General features: G+C 43.1%; 2 protein-coding genes across 6 annotated transcripts; one reads left to right on the top strand and one right to left on the bottom strand.

Moving 5' to 3' along the window:
• Nucleotides 1-3,516: 3,516 nt before the first annotated feature.
• On the bottom strand, nucleotides 3,517-9,408 carry armt1 (acidic residue methyltransferase 1). The gene is made up of 6 exons (XM_035422664.1): nucleotides 9,324-9,408; nucleotides 8,152-8,212; nucleotides 7,426-7,531; nucleotides 7,084-7,325; nucleotides 6,549-6,714; nucleotides 3,517-5,426 (listed from the first exon to the last, which is right to left on the bottom strand). The coding sequence occupies exons 2-6, from the start codon at nucleotides 8,208-8,210 to the stop codon at nucleotides 4,647-4,649; spliced, it is 1,353 nt and encodes a 450-aa protein (XP_035278555.1). The 5' UTR covers nucleotides 8,211-8,212; nucleotides 9,324-9,408; the 3' UTR covers nucleotides 3,517-4,646.
• On the top strand, nucleotides 8,233-19,992 carry rmnd1 (required for meiotic nuclear division 1 homolog). 5 transcript variants are annotated; one of them, XM_035422668.1, is made up of 12 exons: nucleotides 8,233-8,416; nucleotides 9,229-9,691; nucleotides 11,266-11,374; nucleotides 11,623-11,698; nucleotides 11,805-11,844; nucleotides 12,304-12,404; nucleotides 13,165-13,271; nucleotides 14,605-14,669; nucleotides 15,585-15,661; nucleotides 16,542-16,662; nucleotides 17,121-17,237; nucleotides 18,126-19,992. In XM_035422668.1, exons 2-12 carry the CDS (start codon nucleotides 9,236-9,238, stop codon nucleotides 18,156-18,158), a joined length of 1,302 nt encoding a protein of 433 aa, XP_035278559.1. In that variant the 5' UTR covers nucleotides 8,233-8,416; nucleotides 9,229-9,235; the 3' UTR covers nucleotides 18,159-19,992. The 5 variants fall into 5 exon arrangements, with proteins under 5 accessions (XP_035278559.1, XP_035278558.1, XP_035278557.1 ...); XM_035422667.1 differs by having other exon boundaries at nucleotides 8,233-8,469; XM_035422666.1 differs by having other exon boundaries at nucleotides 8,233-8,606.
• The last annotated feature ends 552 nt before the right edge of the window (nucleotides 19,993-20,544 follow it).

Here is a 20,544-nt window from a genome sequence, read left to right as displayed (position 1 = left end):
ATTTTTTATTTTTTATTTTTATGATAGTGATAACACTAAACCAATATTTTTTGTATTAATTACATAGTAATATAGACAGTACATTTTTTCATGTACTTCATGTCACCAGAATTAATTGATCTGTTTTCCCCACTGGAAGCATATTTGTTTTTCCGAGTTCATCATTCATTCAATCATTGACAAGTCCGCAGTTTGGTAAGAAAGAAAGAAAGAAAAAAAAATCAACGGCAAGTAGCCAGATTTCCAATTCTTTCCAAGAACTTCCTTGTGGGGTGATTTGGACACATGGATATTGTGGATATACCGATCAAAGGTTCTCAGAATAGATACCAGTTATAAATATTAAGAAGTAGAGTGGTCATCTGAGGAAAATATACCACAGGTTTGCTTATATGTGCCATTCATTTAAAAACAACCCTTGTACAACAACCCAGATGGCTGACAATGTTGCCTAATTAAAGGCGAGTTGCCTTCTGCAAGACAGACTGCAGCTCAATGTGAGACTTCTGTAATACAATGTGTGCTTTTTGTATACTGCATCTGAGTCCTTGCAGACCACTTAATGTAAATTCAAACCTAAACACTTAACTATCTTAACTGCCGTGGCACTTTAATTTCCTTCTTTGTTGCTATATATTTAACCTGAAAAAATTCTGTTTCATTGAACATACACCGTAAATTCATAACAATAATTTTATTCTTATCATGGCAGCAATTTTAATTGTTAGTTATCATTTTACTGCTCTGAATGATGGCAAATCAAATTGACAAATGACAATAATGATATAAGGGCACACACACAGACATGCAGGTAACGCGCAACATTTTGGCCAGTGAGAAAACGGATGATTTGACCGAGTGAACTCCTGGTTTTTTCTTGGGAGGTTTATGCAGTTTCAGCGAGCACAAGGCCACGGCCTGGCCTTCCATCTCCATTAAAAGATAAACGCATGCCTCTGGACGTCATCCAGGAAATAACCAGGAAGAGGACGGACTCCACCGCCATTTATGTACCGTCTTCAGAAGCACCAGCTGCATCCATCGTACGTACCGACACACAAATGTCTGAAAAACACATTAACCGTAAATCAAATCGGGTCTTTTTAAAAATGATAACACCATTTGAGAACCCTCCCGATAAAGATCCAATTATTTAAACTTATGAAGACGTACAGTATAAAGTACAAATCAGTTCACTTCTGAAAGTGCAGAGTTAAAACCTTCAGTTTATTTAAACTGTATCGAAATCGACCTTTAAGTGAAATCGACCTTTAAGTAAACTCAAGTAAACTTATGAAGACAGTATACAGTATAGTCCCAATTAGTTAACTTTTGAAAGTGCAGAGTTAAAAACCTTCAGTTTATTTAAACTGTATTGAAATCGACCTTTAAGTAAATTCAAGTAAATTAAGTAGAATTCAAAAATTCAAGTAAACAAGCGGTTCCATGAGATTACCTTTTTCGCCCACTGGCCACAGTGGCTTGTGTGGATTCTAAAAATCAGCAGCCATTTTAAACATTATATCACCAGCAATACCTTTTACAAATATAACACAACCTGACATTACCAGCCCAAGTGACTGCTAAGAGTAGAAAACCTTACAAGCCACAACCAAACTTTTTACCGGCATTTTGGCTGGTGGCGGGCCTTAATTTCTCCATCGATGACATTTTTAAATGTGTTTCACTTCAAATGCAATGGATAATTTCTGAATCTTCAGCCATGAAAGGAAATGAGCTGTCCCTACCAGGAATTCTGGGTAATTTTAGATGCTCTGCCAGCATGCTCTTTTATTCAGGGAGAGAGAGAGCCCATGTTTCAGACATGTCAGGTCAAGTTGTAATTGCGAAGATTGAACAATACCTCCATAAGACGGTTGCGCTTTTCTCAAGAAATCACCCGCAAAAAAAAAAGCAGTACACTGCAAGACAGAATCATCTTTTTCCTTCACCTTCATCTCATATTTCCCATTTCTGAAATTACCCTATAATTACTCATTTCAATACACCAGATGAGGAATTATTTCCTTAAAAGCCTGGGGTTTCTTTTCATAAATTGCTGTAATAAGATTTCTGAAAAGGTATTTTTGTGTTTTCGAGATGGGTTGGTAAATGGACTGCATTTATATAGCGCTTTTATCCAAAGCGCTTTACAATTGATGCCTCTCATTCGCCAGAGCAGTTAGAGGTTAGGGGTTAGGTGTCTTGCTCAAGGACACTTCGACATGCCCAGGGCGGGGTTTGAACCGGCAACCCTCCGACTGCCAGACAATCGGTCTTACCTCCTGAGCTATATCGGTTCTGCCCTCTCTGAGTAAGGACTGCATAATTGCATTGACCCTGTGGCCTGTTGCTTTGAATCACATACCCTGGTTTTCAACTGGAGTGCTTTTTCCCGACCAAATATTTTTGGTTTCGGTTATATCAAATTAGTGTTCCGCAGCAGAAAACTATTAAACATCTGTTTTTTCACTCAGCAATTTGTGCAAAATCTGAACCAACTGTGACCACGGTTTGTGGAATAGTGCTCGCCAAACATCTGAACCGAGCAATAGACATTTTATTGACAAAAGAAGCGCTCACTGTGATCTGAGACCCTTAATGAAGCCACGGCCTGCTGTTTTCACTCCGCAATAGGCCTTGTTTTGCACTGAGACAGGTGCACTTCAAGGCTCAACGCGGCCAGGTGATTCACGGGATCAACAGTGGAACACGCGATCCTAAAGATTTAAAGGTTTAAACAACAGGAAAGCCCGGAGATTTTGCAACAACTGTAAACAGTGTGCTTCCAGACCACGTCTAGCAAATGTGGCAACTCAAATTTGTAATCAAGCATAGACGGATTTCTTTTTTTTTTTCTTTAAAATTGAGAATAGTGGACTGGATGTTATTTGCTATATGCAAATATTTATTCGTATTGCACAGGACAGAAAAAGAATAAGAAAAAAGTTTTAGGCATAGTATGAATATGAGAGACATAAAGCAATAAAATGTGTCAAATAAACAGGACTGCGCGCCAAGTCCTTTTTTTAGGTTGACGAGCACCACCTGTCAAAAAAAAACTAAAGAATAAAAATGAGAGCTTAGGCAGCTATCATTTATGATTCGACAAGAGGCTTTCATCCGCACTAATAGTCCCTCGGAAACGAATTTCGCAAATCAAACAGGCGTGCCTTTCTGAACAAACACATAATGACAGTAATTATTTTATTCAACCAAGAAAGTTGTTTTTACCACGTCCGGCCAATATGCAGAAAATAGCATAGTGGGAAGCCTAAAAGTTTAACCAAAAAATAGATTTCCTGATTGGACTCTAGTTTTATGATGTGCCATTCATCTAATTCATTTCTACAGTCTCAGTTCAGTAGTTGTCTGTTATTTCCCCTGTATGAGAATGATATAAAAAAAAACTATTTTCAGTAAGAATAAGGCTGTTACAGCACCAGGAAATTGTTCAATTATTGAAAAAAAACATACAACACAGAGACCGCGGTTTATCTGGATTACAAAACACACTTCCAAGTAGGCAATTAAATTTATTTTTGAATACATACACAATATTCATCCAATGCAGATGCAAGTGTCCCAATGTCAGCGAACGACAGCTTCCTTCAACACCCTGACTGAAATCCTTACTTCAGCTATTGCGAACCGTTAAAAAAAAAAAAAACGTTTGAATAATGTGTAAACTTCGATGCATGACCGAGCGCATGCATTAAAAAAACATCAGTCTGCTGCACTTAAAATTAGTTGGAAGAGGAAGCGGCACAGACTGCAATAACAAGCAAACTGACCAATAACAGATCGTGCCTTGTTAAGCCTACTGTACGCAAGACGCTGCCCTGATGCTTCAAGAAACAGTGCAGCCAGAACAACTTCCAGGGCGAAAAAAATCTTGGACATTAAGACTGTTCACAAGAACGTAGGAGAGCGCATAAAATGTGTAACATTATAAAGAAATGTTTCATTTTAGGGTCATTCACGGTGTTAGCAGCACTTACTGAAACTCTCATTACATCTCTAATATGGTACAGTAGGTATCATTAGAGAATAAGTCAGCCTAGATTGTGTGGTAAAATGTAAAAGACCGTATGAAGCTGAATTTATTTGGAGATGTCCGGACTGTTCACAAAATGTTCTACGTAACGTTCTTTGCCTTAACATAAATGCCCATAACGTATTAGAGGCAGTATAAATCCCATGTGCATATCTTAATTCAAAATATACTTATTATACAGTAATACAGTAAAAATGGCCTATGTCCGGATGAGATGGAAATCTTGGAAGTATGCAAAAACACACCATCTGTAAGCAGCACGCTGCCTGCCCATGGAAGCCAGTAAAAATAGGAAAAATAAGACATGGTAATTTTGGAAGTAAGGTGCGATATGTAAACTAAGCATTGAATGCTTGTATACAAGTTTAGCTGAAAACAGTGACCGAAGTGTTCTACCAGTTAATTCCCTAACTAAAAAAAAAAACGGGTGAAAAGGGCTATGCCTTGAGCAGCACTTAAACGATAGGTAGAACGTCATGCAAGACGACTTTCCGATTTTTCCACAGTAACATCGGTCTGCCGTTTTTAACGCTGCGGTTTTGCTTTTTGCCTCGAGCTCGTCGGTAAACTTGGGCGTGAAATGAAAGACCTATTGTTCTCTGTGATGGCTGGAGAACTGTATCACTGCGTACGCTCCACTGGTCATCCAGCCGGGCTCTCGAGCGGTCAGGCTCTCCCCTTGGTCGGGTCGGAGGCCCACCTGGACGTTGGCCTTAAGGGTCCTCAAACTGCACAGGGGGGCGGGCTGGAACCCCCTCAGGGCCCTCTCGAAGGTTTCGGTGTGCGCCCAGTCCCTGTCGCTCGTCAGCTTCCTGTAGTTGAGGTCGCCCTTGAAGAGAACGAGGTCCGCCTCCTGAAGAGCGGCGTAGAGGTCGGGGGCGTCGGCGGCCATGTCGCAGAACTCGTGGGGCAGGGTCCAGAAAGGGTGGTCGTGGTAATACCAGGTGCCGTCCTTCACGTAGCGCTGCCACTGGGCGCCGCTCTTCGACATCCACTTGTGATTGGCCGCCATGGTCTGCCTTATGGTCCAGCTGAAATCCTCCCGCGTGGTGTCGGAGACGAACCACGGCATGGACTTCCCGTGGAAGTGGACCTGTCTGGCCAGGCCGGAGGAGACCAGGAAGTCGGCGAAGACGAGGTCGGTGACGAGCTCGAAGCCCGCGTTGTCCAGGACGATGTCCACTCTTCCCTGCGGCTTCCCTGACCCTCCTGGGGTCTTGCCGCCCGTCAAGGCGGACCAGACCAGGTGTGAGTCGTCCACCAGGATGAAGGACTTCAGATCCTCCAGGGCCTCCACAGGACTGGACTTCTGAGAGTTCTCCTGACCCGCCGAGATGGAGAGATCGCACTTGTTTCCCCACAAGGAGACCTTAAGAGACGGATCGATGAAACACAAGCGCATTACTACCAATTCAAACAGTGCTCCTGTCCACAGTGCACTCAGGTCTACAGTATTTTGATTACCATGACAACAGCAGGATCCTCAAGGGAGTAATAGATTTTATTCGCTGCAGAATACTTTTATCAAATCGCCTCTTATCTCATTTGCAAGGGCGTACTTGATGGGGTTACATCCTCCCCAATATGAGAAAACAGGCCAAATCCCCCCCCCCCCCCCCCAATAATATAGGGTGATGATGAGGAAAATCATTTCATATAATCAATATGGGGATTTCATACTGGGATTGAGATCCTGATCAGTAATCTGAAGTATTTTCCCCTTAGAATTCTGTTCTTTCTTCCTGGGGGAGGAAAGAAGGGTTGCAGTTCTCAGGGTCTCTGCATTTCAACCCCCCCAAAATTCTAACTAAAGTTACTCCCTTGCCCATTTGTAACTGTCACGTGTGCTATGCGCTCCTGCGCCACTCCTCCAGTACACTCTCTTGTGATTTGTCGACACCAACTGGTAACCTTTAATGTGGTTGGTCAGTTGCCAGGGGATTCTTAAGAAGCATTGGTGACCAAAGGATCCGTGTCTGACTTTATCCCACTCGACCCCTTGAAGGAGAATGCCAGTTCCGTACAGTGACAGCAGACTGCCAGTTTCTGTCAGTTTAGTTCAGGTTCATATTACTGACGTTTGAAAGTTGAAACTATAGGTCTAAGCCTCTAGTTGTGATAAATTATTCTACTGTCTTAGCCCCCTCAATATAGGGCCTTTGCTTAATGTGAAACTTCAACCAGAAGTAACCTTTGAAAGAGGGCTGCCCAACCCTCATCCTGGAGATCTACTGCCCTGTAGGTTTTCATTTCAACCCTAATTTCCTAATGTGGCACACCTGATTCTGCTAATAAGCAGTCTCGCTGTTGAATGAGGTGTACTTTGTCAGGGTTGGAGTGAAAAACAACAGGACAGTAAATCCTCAGGAACAGGGTTGGGCAGCCCTGCTATAAAATCGTCTTATATCTACAGCTATAGTCAATTATGTATCGCAGTTTTTCAGGCGGACGACCTTTGTATGAACGTGACTAAACCCTGGAGGTCGCTCACCTGCAGCAGTTTCAGAAACTGGCCCATAAGCTGCTCCTCAGAGAAGTCGTTCATGTTTTTATTCAGTCCTTGGAGATACGTACAAATCGCTATTATGGCCTGTTGAGACTCAAAGTAGCTTTGCGTTTTGGCTGCTCTGAACACATCAAAATCACAGATCGGGGGACTGAAACACAAAAAAATAATAATTTAATTACAAACAATACAATTAAATATTGATAATAATAAACCATAATTTGGCACGACCACACAAATTCTGCTGTTTCTGCAGATTTTCATTACATGTGATTTATTTGCTTACTGCAACTTACATTAAATTCTTTCTCAGAAAACTTCAATGGCCAACTTACACATTATTTCAACACAACAGCTATACATATTGAATATACTGAAATAGTAGCAATGTCACTTAATAATACAACTGTGCCTCATGCCAAACTTGAACCTGTAAACCCTCTCCGACAAGCCCAGTTACTCCTGTGCCACAGCCAAAGGACTTTCTCCATTTCTCACACAATTATTATCAGCAGCTTACTTTAGACGTATAGATTCCTGAATCCTTCTATACATGTAGCACTCCATGTACAGCCACGGTGACTTGAACCAGCTCGGCGACTCGTTCTCATCCATTAGGCTCTGCTGCCGTTGCAGGTACTGGTTCCACATGTCCGTGTCCACGCCATCGTCAGTCAGGGCCAGCACCGGTTTGTCTGTCTGCAGCTCGTTACGAAGTTTGGAGAGGAAAGAGATTGCCCTCTTTTCGGCCTGGACGCCTTCCTGCAGGCCGGGAGGAAGCAAAACGACGTTAATTTCGCAAGAGGAGGCGGTTGACAATAAACCTGACGTCACTGTATTCGGCGAGGTTATGTCTCCTTACCTCCCCGTGTTCTTCAAAGAATTTGTTTTTGTTTCGGTGGATGGTGTCGATGACTTTAGTAAGAATGGTTGGCAGTCTGTCCCTTACTGTCAAGTACGCAAACGTTCTGAAATAAACAGATAATTATAGCAGTTTCAATCGCACAAGGTACACTAAAGAAGGAAAGAGTTAAGGAAAGACCTAGTACTAACCCCAGCTAATTCGAAATAAGCCGTTTAAACAATACAACGCTAGCTAGTTGGCTTATTTTATTTTTTTACTTTTTGTAAATGTGTGGGTTGTTAGCATTAGCATGCTAAGCTGCGGTGGAACGAAAAAGCCACGACTGTCAGCCTGTCCAGAGCAGAACCTGGTGAGGCATGTTTCCAAGTTTAATCGACTGACAGCTTCAGGCTGCGTGGCTGATAGCTAGCAAGTGAGCTAGGTCATAATGGTAGCAACTAGCTACCAATTCTGACACTGATGGGCTGTCAATAATCACAATAACCACCCACAACAGCTAGCTAGCACTAGCTACCCAACTGACAGTGACAGGCGGTAAACAATCACAGGGCGAGCTACACCTAACGATATGCGAGCCAGATTGACTATTTTACTACTAGCCAATTCCTATTGTGTAATTGCAATAACTTGTGCATTAACGTTATTTGATCGCTCACAGTAATGCAGTGTTAACACGATATCGGTGTTGATTTGTTAGTCAGTGAGTCATTTAAACATACATACCCCACAAATTTTGCAGAGAGAGACTCTGGAACTCCGCGAAGCGTCACTTGGTTCGCCATGTCTACAACCAGGAAGTGGATAAGTGCAGCTATTCAAACAAAACTTTATGCATCATTGCATGGGCTCATGTTAGCTAGTTAGCTACATGTGTGCTGATCAACACAGGCTGGAGCCGTGGATGCACAGATGAACCCCGGGCAGAATCAAAGCAAGCTTGACAACTAAAGTTTCCACGTTAAATCGGGAATTTCTCATAAGAAGCCGTGTCAGTGATGACAAATATATTATTTTCGCATTCTGTGACTGGGGATTAAACAGGTTACTAGCTAGCTTTGCATTATGACTCAAACTTTCATTATTTTACCTTAAAATACCTTCAGTCAAATTAGGACAGTCCCCCACTGTTAATGTTAGCACAGCTAGCTTGCTACAGAATATGCACCTGTCACTGCTAGGTAACGTATATGAATGGTAAATGAATGAAAATTCGTTAGCCTTTTAGCAATCTCGCTAATTTAGCAAAAAATGTAGCTAGATAAACACCCAGGCCAGCTAGCTGTCTAGATAGCGTGTATGTTCAAGGTCAGTCCGCATGTTTAGCTTGCTAGCCTATAGGCAAGTAATAGCACTGACAAAGCTAAAGTTAGTTTAACGTGAAGTTACATTACATTTTTGGTTAGGTAGAAGGCTGCGCCAGCAACCGTAGCTCTATAGTTAACTTGTTATTCCTGCCCCATGCAGTAGCTAGATTGCTAATGCTATCTAGACTACAATTAACTTAGCTGCATTATTGCATTCCAGTTTTACGTGGACCTTTGGCTACTGATTGGTCAACTGTGAGCTATAGCAGAGTTTTAACTGACGACGTTACTACATAATATATTAAACTAGCTTGTTTGTGTACTTGTTGACTAGTTAGTATATACATGCCAAGTGAAGCAGCTAAGATAGATTTTCAAGTGCAGTCATTTTCAGTGTTGTCATTCGTGGTATAATTGTTCACACCTAACAAAAAGTTACACAAAAAGTAGACTAACGTTTTTACAGCTGACTGAACTTGTCACCTTTTTCCTACAGATGAACTATGGCTATCAAGATCACCAGGAACTCGCTGTGGTTGCTGCAGAATCTGGATAAGAGTTTTGGCAGACCGACTGGATTTAATCAGTTACCTTATTCACTCAGACCCAAGCTAGCAAGCCTGCAGAACCCGTCTCTGACGGAGAGAGGCCGTGCTTGCTTCACCGATGCGCGCAGTGACGTCTGTCTACGCGCACCTTGTCGGAGACAGTACTCTGACCCTTTTCCGAACTGTCGTTTAAGATGGGACAGACGATTGTTTTGGGGGCAGCAATATGTTCTTGATTCAGCGGTACACATGACAGTCTGTGTGGCCACGAAAGTGCCAAATCGGTTCTACTCGGCCGCTGCCGCCATGCCAGTCGCAAAAAAGTCGCCGTTGCCAGGGAAACGGGCGCCCAAAGGACCCAGGACCAAGCAGCCGTCTCGATCCAACCAGCCCTCGCCTAATATAGACACGGTACTATGCCTCTTTCAGCTGAGGGACAAGCATTTTAGACGTGGTTTGCACGCAGTATTTCTGGCGGATATACCTGGGAAAGCCCTGGTGGATAAAAAAAGAATGGAAATTAAGCTACCTGGGCTAGCCTATGACATCTCACTATGATGAGCGCCCTCATCCTGGACTGACGTCTGGTAATGTCCAGGATAGCCACCGAATGACCTCGCTGTGTCAGGTTACTAACATGGACAATTAAGAATTGGAAGGGTGTCATTAAATCCCTGCAAGAGGGGCTTGCCGGTGAGGCACCCAGCTGTAAGCTTTTGAGTGCCAGTGATGCACTTCATATCCCAGAACTGAACCCGGAGTCAAGATTCTATTCCGAAACGTGAACTGCATCACTGCACACTTTGCCTTTGCTGCTACCAACTGTAGCTGGCAGTGGCAGTCCATATGCACCTGCTGGGAGAACTGCCCCTGCACGGATATTATTCTTTGTACTTTACCCGATGCCATTTATTCCCTCTCTAAATTCAGGTCACATTTACAAAAGGAAAATTTGGCCTTTTGGTCATGGCATGATTTGTACTGTAGGGGAGTATTGAAAGTGCTCCAGTGAGGGGATGTTCCTGCTGTAACGTCACTTGTATAAATCACAGAAGTCGGGGGAGATTATGTTAAAAATATAATATCATACAGACAGTTCTGCAGCACGAGGAGCATCTGATCAGCTATAATTTTGATCCTCCCTTATTAGTTTACGGCTTTTGGCATACTGTACGTCTGGTTTCTAAAACGAGGAATCGGAACCTCCCAACATCTGGTTGAGTAATTGAGCTGATAGAATCTATGTGCTGATTAATTCCTTCCTGGGACTTTGCAGCAAGACACAGACCGCATTACAGGAGATAACACAAGCATTCTCGTAGTGGTTTTAGTTTAGTTTAGAATTTCTGATGTGAATGTCGTGTGATTTAAAAAAAAAAAAAAAAAATTCTAATGCATTACAATGCCCTGTTGTCATGTGCTTTCCAAATGAGCTTCTTCCTATGATCACATTACATTACATTACAGGCATTTAGCAGACGCTCTTATCCAGAGCGACTTACACAACTTTTTACATAGCACTTTACATTGTATCCATTTATACAGCTGGATATATACTGAAGCAATGCAGGTTAAGTACCTTGCTCAAGGGTACAACGGTAGTGTCCTTACCCGGGAATTGAACCTGCGACCTTTCGGTTACGAGCGCAGTTCCTTACCCACTGCGCCACACCACCGTCCATAGATCTGGGTTGATCTATGTGATGTGGAATAGCTGTTTGGAACATCCCTCAGTGGCGGCTTGCCTTGGTTGACAAAACCATATGCTAATGTCAGCACCATATCACGAAACGCATTCAGCTTCGTAAATCTCGCAATTATTTTGAAAATGACTACCGAGTCAAATTAAATTGGATTCCGAGTATCTCAGAAAGCAAAACTGGGAATCACTCTTCAGAAAAAGGTCAAGATGACGTGATGCCACATCAGCGTGTACGCCAGGGGCCTTATGACCTTTGCTTTGTTTTTTTTAATCCCTTCTGCAGGACATGATGCAATGCATTGCTTTTGCCACTGCGGACCAGTACGTCTTGCCGACTCTCAGCCACGAGCTGTCAGCCCATGGGTTTTTAGAAATGACAGATTTGCCTAGAGGTAAAATTTTAAATCTTAAAATTTTAAATGTTTATGTTTGATGTCAGGCTTACTGTTAAGAGACTTAACAGTATCAGAACCTTGTTCATTCCCTCCCAAATGTCCTAGTAATTAAGGTTTGATTGTGTTTATGTATTGTTAGCTTAAATTTCATACATTGTTTTCACTTATTTTTATACTAGAGGTAAAACCATACTCATTTTGTAAAGCAGGGTAGCTGTGACAGTATAGTTATTTTGGTTTTCCAGATGCTTCCAATGTCCTTGTTATGGGGACAGAAATGGGTTCTAAGGCTAATGACTGTGCACTGATGTTTTTCTTCAGGTAAGAGGTCTACACAGATGAAATATTAGCCCCCTCCTAAATTTGCCCCATTCTTTCCTTTTTTAATTTCAGCATTTAAATGACATTCATCCCTTTATGTCCACAGGGAGGGGTCTGTTGTCTTCTGGAATGTAGAGGAGAAAACGGTGTGTATGATGTTAATAATCATGCCGTGCGTACCTGCTGGACTAACCAAACTGCCTTTGTAGGATAATATACTGTGAGTTACAAGCATGCTGGCATATGTAGATCGTACTATAGTACATTGAACACTAACATTAGGTGATACTACTTTATAGTGTAAGCTAACATAAGGTTATACTACTGTATAGTATTTACTAAAATAAGTGTAGTATTCTTAGCGGATACATTAAATAGCATGTTTTGGGACAGATATCTCACTTGAAGTTTAAATAAATAACAGCTGCTAATCACTTTCTAATGCTGATGTAACAATCATTACCGGTAAATGAAAGCAGTGGAGTTCTAGAACACTGTTTTAGAATCTTGAACAACATTCCAGAAAACCAATTGTTTTGTGGAGTCCATTTTGATGTGAAACCTGCCACAGTGCCGTCTGTTTGTCCATCTGTCTGCCACTGCAGATGAAAAACGTGATGAGGATCTTGGAGCATCACGAGGTGAACCCGTATGAAGTAGCCCTGGTTCACTGGGAGAATGAGGAGATCAACTACACACTGGGGGAGTACGTCTGCTCTCTCTTCTCCTGTGATGCGCTTTTTTAATGGCCTGTAGGTGGCAGCACAAGCTATGGATGGCTGTAGCAAGCTTGGTGGCTTGCACTCAGTAAACTGGCCTGCTCATTGGTCGTGGATCAAGTGCCAAACTTTGGCTGGCTATAGCCATCCTTGAGTTTGCATTGTTGGTTTAACATAAGTACAGTAGATCTATCTCAGGACCAACAGTAATTTCTTAGTTGATGTGTTAATATTTATAACCCTCTGCTTGTGATTGGTCCTGAAGGGATTTTAGAAATGTGTTGTCTATTACGCAGGAGTTTCACTCATTGGACGATAAATATGACCCTCCCCCTTTTTTTGACAGAATGTAAAGTTCATGTAATGCTTATAGTTTTACATTTTCTGTATTACTGTGATTGTTTGTTATAACTTTGAAAGCATGGGTAAGCAAAGGTTTCCTAGGATAGCTCCATGCACTGTGTCTTTGGGTGAATCCAGCATAGCAGTGGATTAAGCAACAGCGCCCTCTGCTGTTATTTCTTTTCCTTTGCATTTTTGTTTCACGTGACATTGACCGTGTATATTTAAAAGTGTAAAAGGCTGACATTTGCTCTACAAAAAACTCTTGGCACAAATGTCGACGTGTGCTACTCTACTCTCATTGCCTGTGGTGACGTCACTGAGATATTGTGTTGCTCGGTCTAACTCCTCCTCTTCCTGCTCCTGTTTTTAAAAGTGACCGTGCGCGCTCTCTCTCTCTCCCAGGGGAAACTCGAAGCTGCACCGTGGGAACTTCCTGCTCAACTGTGAGCTGGATCAGGACCAGGCCGTGCTGGAGAAGTTTGCCTTCTCCAACGCTCTCTCCCTGTCAGGTGAGGGGGGGGGGGTTCTTCTTCAGCAGCCCCAGAAAATGTGCATCCTGATCTGGCCACAGGCAGGTGGGCTCTCCCCTCTTGAGTCTGGTTCCTCCAATGGAGAATTGTCAAGGAGGTTAAGTGGTAATGTTCCAGATGTGCGAACCAAACTCTGATCTTCTACTCCAGCTCTGCAGTGAGTGTGGTATTGCTACCATGCTGTTTTTACTGATATCGCCCTCCCTAACTGCATAATAATATTTATCAAATATCATTTCATATTATACATTCATATATAATAATATATATTCATATTGTATTTCTAAGGTTCAAGACCAGAAGTCTTGAAGAAGTTGGGAAATTTTTTAAAAGTCAACATAAACAAAGTGAAAATGAAATCACTTAAACCCCGTGGAAAAGTTATGGTAAATTACTGGTGTTAGTTGCGTAAGTTTATGTGCTCTAATCTCATTTGGTTTGGCTTGTTTTTGAAGTCGTGACTTCAGAAGTTGTGTCGTTCCGCTCCGCTCACGGCGCTGTGTGAGGGAGAGCGATGCTTCCCCTGCGCTTTCAAACGGAGAGCGAGTGCGTGCAAAACTCCCCCCCCCCCCATTCCCTCCTGGGGGGCTCTAGCGCTTTAATCTAATGGATGTGCATGGAATCAGGCCTGCCCCGCCAGGCACCTCCCCCCTCCCCCCTCCCCTGCCTCCCTCCCCAAAAATAAACGTGACGCCATTCTCGGTCAGCCTCTGTTGTTCAGGGCAACCGCTGCCATGGAGACGGTAATCCATGGTATCACAGAAATGCAGAACCAGTAGGCCTTGGGGGGGACAGGAAATTTGGAAATGAGACCCACCCCCTCCCCCCTCCCCTCCACCACCCCCCTTGATATGGGGGCAGTTAACCATATCTTTTTAAATGCCTGTAAACATGTGACTCTCACAGAAATCACAGTTTTCACGTGTTTGTGTGCCGCAGTTTCTCATTTTAGAGGCACATTACTCATTTAGGTGTCTGTTCAAAGCAGGTTGAATTTTTGCTGTACTTACTACTGATAATAAGGCAATGATTTATCATATCATTTATTGTTACATAATCTCACTGAATGTTCATGTCACCTTGGTTGAGTACACCTAGATGTTGAGCATATTGGGTGAAGAATTGACTATAGTCAGACATGAAGATTCTACAGCTTCAGCCCAATTCTGGGCGCACTGTGTTCCTGTGTTTTCTGGGTAAAATTCCATTGGTAGACTCAACCCTTTCTTCAGTCAGGCTTTGAAAGGGCTATTCTTCCGTTAAGGTTTTTCATTTTGCTAAAGGGTGCCTGTGCAATTGTGTTTCGTCGCAGTGAAATTGGCCATATGGGAAGTGTCGCTGGACAATTTTGTGGAGTCCATTCAGTCCATCCCTGAGGTGAGTGCATTAAACTGCGGTTCCATGTCTTGTCAGAGCTGAGCACCGAAGGCCTGATTGCTGCAAATCTGAAGTTAACAGACCTTTCACCTCCAGTGCCGACGCTGTACGCCTGCCCACAGCTGCAGTTCCATACTCAATGTCTGTATGCTACTTTGCGTTAGCATTAGCGTTTTTATACATCAGCGTGCTGTTATAACCATATAGCAGCGAGTTTCTGACCGTGCCCGATGTATGTGTACGAATCTGTCGATTTAGGACCTCGCAAGGTCCAAAATCGATTGGATCTGAGCATATTGTCAAGGATGAGGTTTTCTTTTTTTCTTTTTTTCTTCTTCTTCCTCCGTTTTAAGTGGCTAAGCCAGGGGGGGAAAAAAAGAAAAAAAATCACCATGGGAACCGTGGGCTTGTTGCTAGGTTGTAGAGTCCTCCCGTGGAGGTATAAGCGGTCCCCAGCTGTGTCAAGCTGTTCTAACCCGGTGCAGGATCCGAGCAGTAATCCAGCGCCGTAGGCACTGGAGGGGGGGGGGGGAGCGGAGCGAGGAGGGGGGGGCAGTCTGGCCTTACGTTCCATCTCCAGTTTCAGTACGGGAAGTGCGCTGTGTTTTAAAAAAAAAAAAAAATTTGGGTCTAACCCTAACGTGTTATGACAGGTGCCCTCCTCCCTCATGGGCAAGTTAATGACTCCCTAGTCCTTCTAAATTGTACTAAATTCAATTAGGAATGAGATTTGTTTTTGTTGTTGTTTTCTCTGTCTGTTGTACATGTTTCCCCTGTCTGGCTTGCCTGTGTGATAACGAATGAAAATGGGTTGTGGTACATCTAGGATCAAAAGGCTTACTCACAGTTTGCTTTTGTCATATAATTCTTTACTGTTGTTGTTGTTGTTCTGGCTGTTTGTTTTTTTTAAATTAGATGCTGAAATCTGGAAAAAGGGTGAAGCTTTCTCGAGCAGAGGTGATGCAGAAAATCGGAGAGCTCTTCGCGCTGAGGTAAACGCATTCGTGCGGCATTAGTATTCAGACATCCGGTTAACTGGGCTTTTAAGTTCAGAGCACTTGGACAGCACCCGCTGATCCTGGTCCTGGAGAGCTGCAGGACATCTCAAAAAAAACAAACAACCAGCTTAGACCCGGGAGGCCAGGTGAGCTAGTGGAGTCGTAATAAAATCAGAACACCCTGCGGCTCTGCAGGACCCAGGCTGGGACGCCTCTGCCAATCTTTAGACGATAAATAGTAAAGAAACTCCCCCTGGTGGCTGTTCATGTTAAAAGCACGTTCTTTAACCGATTTAGATTTATTTTACTGATATGCTGTTGTGGTTACAGCCCGTTAAGCGGGTGCCAAACCTGGTGTAACTGGGCGCTTGCAGTGCCGAACTTGTTGCTGAAATCCTTCCGGGCTTTTTTTTTTATTTTTTAAACCTGGTTCTGACAGTGGAGACACGTGAGTAAGGGGTTCTACTAGGGTTGCCAGGTGCCCGGGTTTGGCCTGGAATGTCCGGTTTTCAAATTATCAGTAGGGGACTGGACAAAATAAATGTCTGAAATGTCCTGTCTGAAAAATTGATTGAAATTTGGCTGATAATTTGCAATGAATGTCTTCTGTCGTCACTCCGCGATCAATTCCAACAGCTCCCGCCAGCCATTAAATTAGTTCCGACAGACCCCCCACCCCGCCTAGTCCGCGATCGCTACCGACAGTGTGTGCGTGTGTGGTGTCCAGTTTTGAAAGGTTCTAAATCTGGCAACCCTAGCTTCCCTACTCAGATGGCTCGGCCCAGTCTGTGGACAGCGTCCGGTTTTGAGGAGTTATAAATCTGGCAACCCTAGCTACCCCCCCCCCTCCCAGACTGCTCCGTTTCCCTTCCAGGCACTGCATAAACCTGAGCTCTGACCTGCTCCTCACACCCGACTTCTACTGGGACCGGGAGAACCTGGAGCAGCTCTACGACAAGACCTGCCAGTTCCTCAGCATCAACCGGCGGGTCAAGGTTCGCACGCGCCTCTCCACTTTACACTACGGGTGTTTAGCAGACGCTAATACTTCTTACTTCACTCCTTACTTCACTCTAGTGTTTCTTTTGCGCCTCTACATCATGAAACCTATGCACTTGTTGTACGTCGCTCTGGATAAGAGCGTCTGCTAAATGCCTATAATGTAATGTAATGCTAATATATGTATATGTATGTATACACATTTATACATTTATATGTGTGCGTGTATGTATAACTGTATAAATGTAAATGCATATATTTGAGTGTTGGTAAGGCTACATTTCCACTTGGGCTGAGCTACATAAAATGTGCCCGCCCAAGAATTCAAGACACGGTACGTTAACGCCGTTCGATAAATCTCAACGGCTCTGTATGACGTCGCCACTGCCCGAACGAAGACTCCGCCCCCTCACTCGGCGGCGACGGCGTTTCACCTTTGCCTCCGTCCCCCCAGGTGATGAACGAGAAGCTGCAGCACTGCACGGAGCTCACCGACCTGATGCGCAACTACCTGAGCGAGAAGCACGGCCTGCGTCTGGAGTGGATGATCGTCATCCTCATCACCATCGAGGTCAGGAGGCTCCGCCCACCTCGGTGGCTCCGCCCCCTGCCCCCCCCCCCCCCCCCCCCCCGCATCGTGTGGCGTCAGCCTGACCACTTGTGGTTTATCGAGTCTGACATGGTGGCAGCGTTTTGTTTTTTTTTTTTGCTTTTTGTTTTTTGAGCTGGTCCTGTTTTAACCCTATCGGTAAACTGCTATTTTTAGTCCTGTTGCCTAGTTACAGGCCAGCCCATGTACCTGAAAGCCTCATTCAGTAGCCCACAGCATGGTTAAACTACTGACTGGACAAAACGGAAATGTCATGTTTATGAACAGAACCGGTTACTTATGCAAGAAACATGGGTCTCCTTATGATCGATATCTAATCATCCTGTTGTGGGAAGTTTTAAGAACTTTGTTGCTTTCAGGATGTAAAAAAAAAAAAAAACTCTGGCTTAAAATAGGCTTTATATTGCCATATCGGTTTTCTTTGGTTCATTTTGCACGATATAACTATTGAAAAGTAAGTATTATTGCACAAAGAGAAAGACCCTGACTGCAAAGGGCTTTAAACTGAGATACTTCACATTTTTTTTTAATCTCTCTGGACGTGTGTTAACAGACCTTCATATGGGAGAAGCAAATTATCGCACTAGCACGCTCTGCTCTCCCATAGCTCTGAATGGAGGATGACAGTGGTGTAAACAGAGATAGGCTAAATTGATCAAAGGTATTGATCACCTGCAGAATGTAACATTAGAAGAAGGAGGTCTGCGCTTCGTTTCAACACGACAGACTGTCTCCCTCTCTCTCTCTCACTGACCTGATTTTGTGTGTTTAATGTCAAAACTGTTCAAATATTGGAATCTGCTGATATTAAATGCGCAGAAATAATAGTGCATTTGTTCCTCTCCTCAGGTGATGTTTGAACTTGCCAGAGTGATCTTTTAAAAAGATCTCTTGAAGGACAAAGATGTGCCACAGGAAGACCCACAGACCATGATCATTTGAACAAGGAACAAACAGACAAAGATGCCCTTTGCCACAATATACCCCAACTCCAAGATATCGCATCTTCGGATTGATGACATTACCTTGAATGACAAAGAACATTGAAGAGCTATTCAAGAGCTTAAATGAATCAAGTCTGACTCAAATATGCTTAATTTATATGCATTTATTGTTGTTGTTTTTTAGGAACCTAAAAAAGAGCGTTGTCAAAAATACCATATGTGCCACCCTTAACAACAGTCAGACTTCCGATGAAATCTATTGGCCACTTCAAGTGCAGCGGTGCACCTGATTGGCTCATCTCAAACCATTTCCCCTTTCCGTGTCCTTCAGCTTAACGATGCGAACCCTCAGCGGTGATACTGAAGTATTGATTGCGTACAGGGTTCTGGCAGAATCCCATGCCTATTATAGTAACAGACGCCTGCCTTCAAGACGCCATATCCTGTCTGATCATCGCAACGCTGTCCAGTTCCCTCGTCAAGTCAGGGAGAGAGAGAACCAGCGGCGAATTTAAAAAGCCGTCCACATGCCAGAACCTTATAGTTGTTTCACCTGAGATGTCTTCAGTAGTAACAACACAGCTGGCTTGTTCAGATTACCTTCTGGTTACACAGTCGGGAGGGGAAAGCGTCAAAGGAATTTGTATGCGAACGCAGGAGTGAATTAAATCTTGACGAGGAAAAAAAAAAAAAAATAGGGTTCAAACTTTAAATGAATTCCAGCCGGTTTCTCCCTGGTTACCATAAACACAGCTGAGTATTTCTGAAGTCATAGTCTGGAGATTCAGTAATCATTTTTAATTTACAGAAATGATTTGGCATTACACGATCAAAAAAATAAATATAACGGTCTGGAAAGCTGAATCAAGCACTTTTATAAATCTCATTCCCTGGTGTTTGAATGCGAGTTACATTTTTATGCATATCAGCATTCCGATCAACAGGGTCCCAAGCAAATCTGATTAATGTTTTCCATTGATATTCAATTATTAAAAAAAGATATTCAAAGATTAGTTTTACTGTGGTTCCCTTCAAATTGGACTGCTTAGTAGCGACTTTAGTGCATAAACAAGTGAAGACCACCTAATGTGTTAGCGATATTAGCACACTGACATGGCTGTACTTGACAATATGTGACGACCAGCCAGGGGAGTTGGCGAGGACGATGGACATATTTCACTCACTGTACAAGACGTTAGAATGAAATATATTTTTGGACGCATTTCCATGAATTTCAAGGGAGAGCGTGCTATTTTATCACTTCATGTGACTTTTTCACAACTTTTGAAGGACTTGAACGTGTAGAATGTGATCAGTTGAAGGTGTATGACCATTGAAGTTAAATCTTCTGTTTTTTTTTGTAATATATGCTACACTTCTATGTGAAAGCCACTTCTTGCAGACATGTCTTATGTACTCTATAAAGCACAAACGGATGGCTTTTCAGTTATGCAGTAGAGTATAAATTCAATATTGCTGGAGATCACTGCGCTCTTGTCTACCTTGTCTTGACCTTGAACTTTGAATGTGTGCGTTACATTTGTTGTTTGAAATCACATGAGCAAAAAACAGAGCTTTTTGACATTTCTCTTGCGATCATGTACCTTGACTGTTGTAAAACCCATAAGATTAGGTACTCTTTCAGTCCCTCACATTTTTCTCCCCTGTAGGAGATCTGGTCTCTTGTCTTAAGAACCATATATTCGACTATGCTGAAACCTACGCTACAAGGGGACGTTCAATAAAAAATAAAATCATATTTTTGACCAACATGTTTTTGTATTATGTCAAAAATATTTAAATTGATTTTTTTCTTACAGGTCTCAACAGGATACAGACATTACGTTACTCCCATCCATTATCTATACCCACTTATTCCTGGTCAGGGTCACAAGGGGTGCTGGAGCCAATCAGCATGCATGAGAGGGAGGAGCTAAATGTAAAGGTATAACAACCAGCACCCTACAAATGTTCAGAATAACAGAATTCACATGTCCAGTACTATTAAGCAAAGTGCTAAGATTTTTTTTTTTAAATGCAGGTTAGGATAACTTGGGGGGGGGGGGGTGCATTAACAGGGTGTTGCTGTAAAAGAGCACACATGCTAATGCTCAGCCTATCCCGTTTAAATGAAGGTTAATAAAAATAAACATCTGTAAAAGTACTGCAGGGTTGAGGTACCTTAAGGTGCAGTTTGAGGAGCTCAGTCTTCAGCCTGATGGCTCTGCTGCTTTGACCACTGTGGGAAATTTGTGTCACCATTGGGGGAGGGGTAGGGGGAAGGGGGAGGCGGAGGGGGAGGGGAGGGGGGAGACAGGACATGC

This window comes from Anguilla anguilla, chromosome 6 (assembly GCF_013347855.1).
Source record: "Anguilla anguilla isolate fAngAng1 chromosome 6, fAngAng1.pri, whole genome shotgun sequence".
Lineage (NCBI taxonomy): Eukaryota > Metazoa > Chordata > Actinopteri > Anguilliformes > Anguillidae > Anguilla > Anguilla anguilla.
The sequence above is the reverse complement of the archived record's forward strand: the minus strand, read 5'-3'. Positions and strand labels throughout refer to the sequence as shown.

Bases quoted from the DNA above. Each gene is read 5' to 3' on its own strand.
- armt1 (XM_035422664.1), bottom strand. From the start codon at position 8,210: ATGGCGAACCAAGTGACGCTTCGCGGAGTTCCAGAGTCTCTCTCTGCA. The intron at 7,532-8,151 runs GTATGTATGTTT...TGTTTATTTCAG, and splicing joins CTCTCTGCAAAATTTGTGGG to AACGTTTGCGTACTTGACAG. The intron at 7,326-7,425 runs GTAAGGAGACAT...CCCGGCCTGCAG, and splicing joins TCTTTGAAGAACACGGGGAG to GAAGGCGTCCAGGCCGAAAA.
- rmnd1 (XM_035422668.1), top strand. From the start codon at position 9,236: ATGGCTATCAAGATCACCAGGAACTCGCTGTGGTTGCTGCAGAATCTG. The intron at 11,699-11,804 runs GTAAGAGGTCTA...TTATGTCCACAG, and splicing joins GCACTGATGTTTTTCTTCAG to GGAGGGGTCTGTTGTCTTCT. The intron at 17,238-18,125 runs GTCAGGAGGCTC...TCCTCTCCTCAG, and splicing joins TCATCCTCATCACCATCGAG to GTGATGTTTGAACTTGCCAG.